The 8,057-nt window shown below is 46.6% G+C and overlaps 1 protein-coding gene across 2 annotated transcripts; it reads left to right on the top strand.

Moving 5' to 3' along the window:
• On the top strand, positions 1–7,004 carry LOC122391978 (ubiquitin-conjugating enzyme E2 R2-like). Of its 2 annotated transcripts, none has more exons than XM_043386363.1 (6): positions 1–340; positions 1,536–1,622; positions 3,526–3,623; positions 4,084–4,218; positions 5,036–5,211; positions 6,271–7,004. In XM_043386363.1, the coding sequence occupies exons 1-6, from the start codon at positions 155–157 to the stop codon at positions 6,312–6,314; spliced, it is 726 nt and encodes a 241-aa protein (XP_043242298.1). In that variant the 5' UTR covers positions 1–154; the 3' UTR covers positions 6,315–7,004. The 2 variants fall into 2 exon arrangements, with proteins under 2 accessions (XP_043242298.1, XP_043242297.1); XM_043386362.1 differs by having other exon boundaries at positions 29–340; positions 5,036–5,420.
• The last annotated feature ends 1,053 nt before the right edge of the window (positions 7,005–8,057 follow it).

Raw genomic sequence — 8,057 nt, 5'->3', positions numbered from 1 at the left:
GCCTTGTTGTGATGACGTCACAACAGCTGTTTTCTTGGGTGACAAATGTTTTTAGGTCAAAGCGAAGGAGTTCTATTATATTTTGATTTGTTTGGATTATATCTGCACACAGGAAAGTAATTTGAAACATTGCAAGTAACCAAGCATTCATGCGATGGCTCACGGGTCCAAGCAGCCTACAAGTAGTGCCTTGAGAGCATTATCATTGGAGTATAAGAGCTTGCAAGAGGAGCCCGTGGAGGGATTTCGTGTAAAACTTGCTGATGATGATAATATGTTTTGTTGGGAAGTTGCATTATTTGGACCTCCACATACTCTTTATGAGGGTGGATATTTCAAGGTTAGTATCCTTATTTTAGAGCAACGGGCAGTGGGCACCCATAAAATTTGGCTGTTACGAGCCAAATACGTTTGTTTATGCATGAAGCAGATCAAGATTAGATCTATAAATGTAAAGAAATGATTATCCTGATGATTATAATCAAAGTGAGATTATAAAGGATTTGATGGTATAATTTACTTTTTCAAGATGATACCTAGCACGACCATACACAACCATAACATTACCAAATTAGATGTAAAAGAAATTTTATTGCTTGCCTGCTTTCAGGTTGAAATGGTTTCAAGAAATAGGGACTTGAGGCCAGTTTTATGAAACATTATTGCAGCCTCAGCCTTCTTTGTGCAACTAGGGTCCAGTCTTCAATTTCATTGGGGCTTCCTGTGGTATTGTGCAGTGCATTAGGTGTAGGTATGTTCTCTGAGTAAAGTGAGCATGCAAATTGTAAGTTTACAACTTACTGGAACTGAAGTTCAGTTCTTAAAGTTCCTATGACCCATTTCAGCTGAATAAGAATGATACATGAATTAATATTTAATGGTGCCTATACTTTTAATTATTGGATGGTATACCTACCATTAATTTATCAACCTGAGTAAAAGTATATAAGATGACTTTAAAGTCCCATGATACATGATTTATAGACAGTTATGTAGCCTTCTTGTTATATATAATGTTTGGTTTGTTAGTATAAGGTCTGTGGTTGATCTTTTGATGTCTTTCACCATTCTTGAAAGTAGAATGGTTAGCTCAGCTCTAGCAGCTGCATACAGGTCCACTGGAATCCTGAACAAATTCCATTTGCTAATTCACCAGGTGGACTCACCTGGGTATTACTGTAAATAATGATCAAATTATCATACAAAAGTAATGATCAACTAGCATGTGTCTTGTGCCTATTCAAGGATAGATGCCTCATGCCCTTACCAGTAGCTTACACTAATGGCTAATTCTAAGGAAAATCATCCAAATGCCAAGAAAACATTGCATTGCTATCTGGGTAGTTGATGGCATATACCATGCAATATTTTGATATGTCATGTGTATGTATGTGTATGTGTATATTTTGATATGTATATGCTCCAGGCTTCAGGGACTAAAAGTTATCCCAGTTCTGCACAATTAACCATTTTATGCCTGCAGTGGTTGATTAATTGGTTATGTATGAAATGACACATTTTTTCTTGTTTTTCAGGCTCACCTGAATTTTCCAAGTGACTACCCATATTCACCACCTACAGTGAAGTTCCTTGGGAAAGTGTGGCATCCAAATGTATATGAGGTGAGATTCACATACATTTGTCAACCACTCATTTCATCAAGAGCTTACAAAATGACTGAGGCATATTGTTCCAATATGGTACTCAAACAAGATCCCCCTGATGTTAAAGGGACCCTCCCACCTTAACATTAGATTTGAGTTGAGATAGCCAAATTGGGGTCCCTGGCTCACAATTACCGGTTTCGGCACTCACAACATCGAGAAATGCCTTAAAGGAAATAGTTCACTTTTAACATGGGATTTTGAACTGGAATAGCAGTTTCGTAGCTTGAGCGGAGACTAGCACAAATCAGGAGCTTTTACGGCTCAACGATCACCCTAGACGAAGATATTCCATTTCTCGTTCCGAAAAGAGTGCCTTGCAGAGGAATGTGTGCCTTGCACAGGAATGCAGCCACGTCATCGTCAGCCAATCAGCATGCTGCTTACAGCTAATGCAGCATGCGTAGGTTTGAACTACGCAATATGATTGGTCAACGCGTAATAAGCTTCCGCGTCAAACATTATTTTACATAGAATATAGTTCGTCCTATATTAAAATATAGAAAATAATTGTTTTTACAAAAAGGTTTTATTTTGTTTTCTGATCATTTTGAGCATAAACAATCGTAAATCCATAGCAAAATACTAATTTCAGGAAAGTGAACTATTTCCTTTAAATCAGAAATATTGAATTTCAAAATTGCAGCATTTTGATTCAGAGGGGCTAATGCTTAGGAATACCCCTCTGAATGTGTGACGTCAGCGCAGATATCTAACGATTTTTAAATGTTTGACTAAAACGTTTTGTAGCACGCGGTGGTATATGCTATTTGCGCGCAACATCTGCCGCAAACGCCGCTTTTCTAAAATAAAGTCGCTAGAAACAGCGGAGATCCCAAAAAGTAAACAAAAGTAAAAGTCTAATATCTTGAAAACCGGTGAATATTTTACGGTAAAATTTGGTAGATATTCGTTTTCGCTCTTTCTGAACCGAGCGACATCACTTTCATGCCAATTCATAAACTTTTTTGAAGGTGGGAGGGTCCCTTTAAGAATGCAACTTTAACCACTTGGTGGCTGACCTGACCTCTAGTCAACTCTGCCCTAGCGCTCGGCCGAGTCTCGCGTCGGTCACGGGTCCGCCGCCTGCCCTGTCCTCCGACTGGCAATGGACAGCGCGACTGGTCGGTCACTGGCCGCAGTGTTCGCACCAGGCCACCACCTGAGAGAGCAGACACGACACGTCATTTTCCCCGTCCCCCGAGACATCAGCGATCACTTCCACGACCGCCTCTGACTCCGGTTACCCCACATGCACGCGTACTTTATGAGCCTGAGAGCTCCAGTGAACTGGCTTCACCAGGATCAGGCGAATGGCGCAACTTTGTCATCACCTTTACCGTCGCCCGAGTCTCGGACATCGTCCAGCCCATATCTCCAGATATCTCCAGATCCAGACGAGATATCTCCAGCACATCGTCCCTATCGTCTGAAGCGTATCGTATCGTCCGTCTCATCATATCGTCCTTGTTGTCTGAAGCGTCTCCAGCGTTTCGTCCGGTCTGTCGTCGCCAGTCACGTTGTCCCCGACAGGGTGTTTTGTCCAGGGGCGTATAGGCGATCCTAGCGCCACCTGTTACAGTCGCCCATGCCTGCCTCAGGTCCGGCTGTGGCGTCCACGCGCTGAGCGTGATCCCGTGCTCTCTGACTTAGCCTCGTGCCTGTCCGGTGTCAATGGCCCGGATATGCAGATCGCCTGAAACAGATCTGGTTCCATCATTTCATTGCCACTATTTCCATTTTTGTTGGTAATGTTTCAGGTCAAATTGCTGTTTGCATCTTTGTTTATTTATTTGTCTTTGCCTGAAATTCAGCAATTTGTAAAAGTAGCCACCGTGCATTTCTGGTTGCCCTGTTGCAGAACGGCGATCTGTGTATCAGCATCTTGCACCCTCCTACGGACGATCCGCAGAGCGGGGAGCTGCCCTGCGAACGCTGGAACCCCACGCAAAACGTCAGGTGCGTCCACAGCAACGGCAGAGCATCAGTGGTTACTTCAAATGAAGGTTGATAGACTGGCGGGTTGTCATCTGTGTAATGTGTATCCCAAAGCATGCTTTCTTGTGGTTTTCGGACAACATGCCTCTGGTTGATACTGATAGTGTTATGACTTATTATGGATATTTTGCTTTGCTCCTGTTCTCTTTGTTATGCTTGGCTGACAGAGCGGTGTAACCGAAACCTACTTGAAATATACGATACGATATTTATATTCGTAGGTATAAGATACGATATAGACGATACAAAAGTCGAGTCTCCTAAACGACCAGAACTGCAAACTTTACGTGGATGGATTCAAAATATGTGTGTCCTAACCACCTTGCATGAAGCCGCTATCTCCTCAGCTATGTGCCCTAGTAGTCGCCCTCCCCTCCCCAGTCGTTAACTGTGTGAGACAGAGTGTCGCCTCGCTCGGCAGGACGATTCTGTTGTCTGTGATATCGCTGCTGAACGAACCCAACACGTCCAGTCCGGCCAATGTGGACGCCTCGGTCATGTACCGACGCTGGAAGGAGTCCAAGGGCAAGGACAAGGAGTACGAGAACATCATCAGGTGAGATATTGTCGGCGGCGGTTGTGTGAGCTGTGGCAGAGAGTACCATAGATGGGTTATTTCCACGACAAGGGCCGCAACAAGTAGCGGTGAATGGGTGGAGCTCTGCTCAATAACGCCCCAGCACTGCCTGAAGCTGTTTGTCATGTCGGAAATCAGCGACATTATATGATAAAACGTCAACGTCATCGCTGAAGGCTGGAGCAAGTTTAAAACATCGCATGTGGCCTCTGGCCCGTTTTAAGTTGCCTTTTGCCTCATTTTACCTCGCATAGTGCCCCAATTCGCTGCACCAAACACGAATCCTATCTCGAAATAAAAACACCCTCAGTTTGTTTTTCAATAGAAAAACACAATTCTAAAGAATAGTGTTTGTCTAATGAAGAAACAACCTTCGGGTATGCATTGAAAACTATTAGATTCGTATCGTGGAAACGCCAAATCATCATTGGTATTTTATGTGCTCTGGATGTAATGCGCCGTTGTGTAATGCGTCCCAATAATTCAAGCTCAAAGGCGGGCGATGAGAGGACTCGTGCTGACCGATGCTGAGGGCCTGGTCCGGGCCGTTTCGGTATTTGTAGTGGCGTCGGACTCGGCTTGTGACGATTGCCAATTGTCGTGCTACGGTCCGTGTTAATTTTCAAATATAACGAGTATCTTTGTGGCCAGCGTTTACTAACTGGGACGCGGTCTACGTCAGCCGCCTTCGGCCATTTTCAGCCCCAACACTCGTCTGTCGCTCCAGCAGTACAGATCCACGAGTGTACCAGAATAGCCCTCTCGGTGACCGCCCCCTCCCCCGCGCTCTCCGCAGAAAGCAGGTGTCTTCCTCCCGGGTCGACGCTGAGCGCGACAACGTCGTGGTGCCCCTCACACTGGAGGACTACTGCATCAAGACGCACGCGCGGCCCGACTCGGAGCCGGTCGACATCACAGACTTCTACGATGACGACTACCTGGACGACGACGACGACGCGTCGTCGGACGGCGGTATGGCCAGCCGGCGGGGCTCTCACAGCGGCCAGCGGCCGCCGGCCGAGCCGCGGCCCGCCCGGCCGGCCGCCGACGGCGCCGGGCCGTCCGCCGAGCCGCCAGAGACGCCCGAGCGGGCCGCCTCGGCGCCAGAGACCGTCCTGCGTCCGCCCCAGTCCTGGCCGCCCTCCTGAGTCGCCGCTCCGATCCTTCCCACTCCGTCCGAGGTAACAGCAGAGCGGCCCATCCTTCCACCGGCAGAGGCTCCCACCTGGCACCATATCGTAAAACCGCTGAAAGCAGCAGTTCATGTAGAATAAAATCATTGTTCATGTGAAAATGGGTTGGTCACGTGTCAGGTTATAAGATGACTTGTTGGAATATGTTCAACATCGTTAGGAAGTCGAATTCGCATTAGCATCATACTTCGTGGCACATTTTCAAATGATCTTTGAAAGGCGATACACGACACAAATACATCACATGCATAACACTTTGGTGTACTCCACACGAGAATGAGCTACCTACTGCCTGCATAAAGTTGCCATACTCAGTGGCACTGCTGATATTTAGTCGTTCAGGCTGCAAGATGGGGTGGACATGGGTCTCCCTCTGGGCCCTATCTTTGCAAATATTTTTCTCCGTTGTTCAGACTAGGATTGTGCTCTTGAATATGTAAGTATTCCAGTCACTGTTGGTCAATATCCGTCCAGTAACCGTAGGTCAGTATCCTTACATATTCATGAGCACAATCGTAGTCTGTACAGCAAGTTTCCTGCAGCGCCCCTGAATATTATAACTTTATGTAGGCAGTAGGTAGCTCAAACTTGTATGAAGTACACCAAAGCGTTACGCTTGTGATTTACCTGTGTCACGTATCACCTTTCAAGGAACATTTGAAAATGTGTCACCAACTATGATGTTAATGCGAATTCCACTTGCTTACGATGTAGGTGGAACGATGCGTTATATTCCACATTTCTTTTGATGGCCTGGATACATTCTGCTGGACACCTACATAGCTGTTTGAAATCAGTCAACTAGCATGTTTGGATTATGATATTTTACCTTTTTCAGACGACCTGGACAACGGGGACGACAGTGGCAACGGCGGCTCGTGATGACCGCCGGCGCCGCGCGCGCTCCTCCCTCGTCTTTCTGGCGGCCGCGGCGCGGCGCTGCGGGCGGCCGGCCCGCCAGGAGAGGCGCCTGTCGCCGCGCGGCCGGGCCGGGCGGCCAGCGGCGCCGGCCGAACAGCAATAACCGAGGAGCTGCGGCAGGCGGCTCGGCAGGCGGCGACTCCGCGTCCGATGGCTGGTGCGTGCTGCAGGGGCGAGCTTCCAGATCAGTGGCGCGTATTTTACAGACAGACTGTCTCTTCTGTGCCGAGAGGCCCAGCTGGTATTGCCATATAGATTTTGTAAGATCTGAGTTTGACGTAAATCGGGTATGTCAGCAACCGATCGCGGATTGATACGAATAGACGATAAGATGAGTTGATATGTGTTGATCAAATCGTGTTTTGTCGGCTCTCTTAGCTGATGGCAGCTTTGAGTTGTCAGCAGTGACGACACCGTTTTATTTTGAAGATGCTCGCGAAACTAGGTTACACACGTTGGCATTAGGTAGGTGCTTGCGTTGCTCTGACAGAGACTGTAGTGTCTCTACCACCTTAGTTTCTTTCAGTTTGTAAGGTCAGCTGCGGGTGCATGCGAACAAATTTGCCAGGTTTGTCCATTGTTTGTTGGGGAGTAACCAACATGCCGTGTGTATTGTCATTCATCATATTGTAATACACGATGAAAAGCTCAGCTATTTGTGATGTGCAGAAGGGTAAAAGGAAAATAGAAGCAAGGGATTTACAGAAAATGGTGCACAAATTCATTGCATTATGCGATAGGGAAGCAAGACCCTCTGACTGCTGAAAGTAAAAGAGAACAATACGAGCTGAATTCACGTCCTACTGCGGTGTTTTTAACACCCCATGCGGTTTTTCGAGAATGTCTAAAAAACGACGGCGATTCGCGTCACCGTTTTTGACACACCTTATCACATATCTTTTCTGCACTTGCTGTGAAAATTGCAGACCAAGGTCACTCAAGTTCAGGTTAGGTCACGTCAAGTGAGCTCACATGCAAGGTTTCAATGCCTGCCATAGCTGCACCATGTGACCGATCGCTCCTCAGCAGACTGCGTGGTAGGTATCTTTTTTTTTGGACAAAACCGATAACTACTCAAGTGCTATGTTATTAGTCGGTCGAATCTCACTGCAAATAGATTTGTCATGCTCCAATCCTTCAATTGGGTATATCACTAAACAAAGTATACGACTTGTGTGGCAATAAAATGCATAAGTTTGTTTTGGGGGCTAATATAAACTTTCAGGTTTGTTGCCAAATTGGATGGAAAATGAATACGATGATAATGCCAATCTAAGGTGCGGAGTCTCGCGCGTCTTGCTGTTACGATTTCCGAGTGACCGATAGCATAGTATTCACATTATTCTCGGTTTTGTCGAAAAAAAAAGAATGCCTACCTACCACGCAGTTTGCATAGTGCTGTACAAATTGCATATCTCCGAATTTTGATATGGGTGACATAAGGTCAAGCATAACGTCATAACGTCGTCATAACGTCAAGCCGCACGTCGCGTTTCGAACCCGGACATTTGCACCCGGGACGTGCGCTCTTACCACACGGAGTCCAACGCTCTACCAACTGATCTACCGGGACGGATGTTTGCCTTCGGCCTTCGGGTTTCGCCTCGTCACAGCCGTCAGACCCTTTGGTCGAACTTTAGCCGAAACACTGAGCAAGCTGCGCGGGGCGATACGTAGGGTGAAGTCGTATAAGAGTACGCACTT

The sequence above is a fragment of the Amphibalanus amphitrite genome, unplaced genomic scaffold (genome assembly GCF_019059575.1).
Source record: "Amphibalanus amphitrite isolate SeventyFive unplaced genomic scaffold, NRLGWU_Aamphi_draft 000464F_arrow, whole genome shotgun sequence".
Classification (NCBI taxonomy): Eukaryota; Metazoa; Arthropoda; class Thecostraca; order Balanomorpha; family Balanidae; genus Amphibalanus; species Amphibalanus amphitrite.
Note: the sequence above shows the minus strand (reverse complement) of the source record. Positions and strands in the feature narration are given on the sequence as shown.

Coding starts and splice junctions, on each gene's coding strand:
- LOC122391978 (XM_043386362.1), top strand. CDS start 155: ATGGCTCACGGGTCCAAGCAGCCTACAAGTAGTGCCTTGAGAGCATTA. Junction 1,623..3,525: donor GGCATCCAAATGTATATGAG/GTGAGATTCACA, acceptor GCCCTGTTGCAG/AACGGCGATCTGTGTATCAG. Junction 3,624..4,083: donor AACCCCACGCAAAACGTCAG/GTGCGTCCACAG, acceptor CTCGCTCGGCAG/GACGATTCTGTTGTCTGTGA.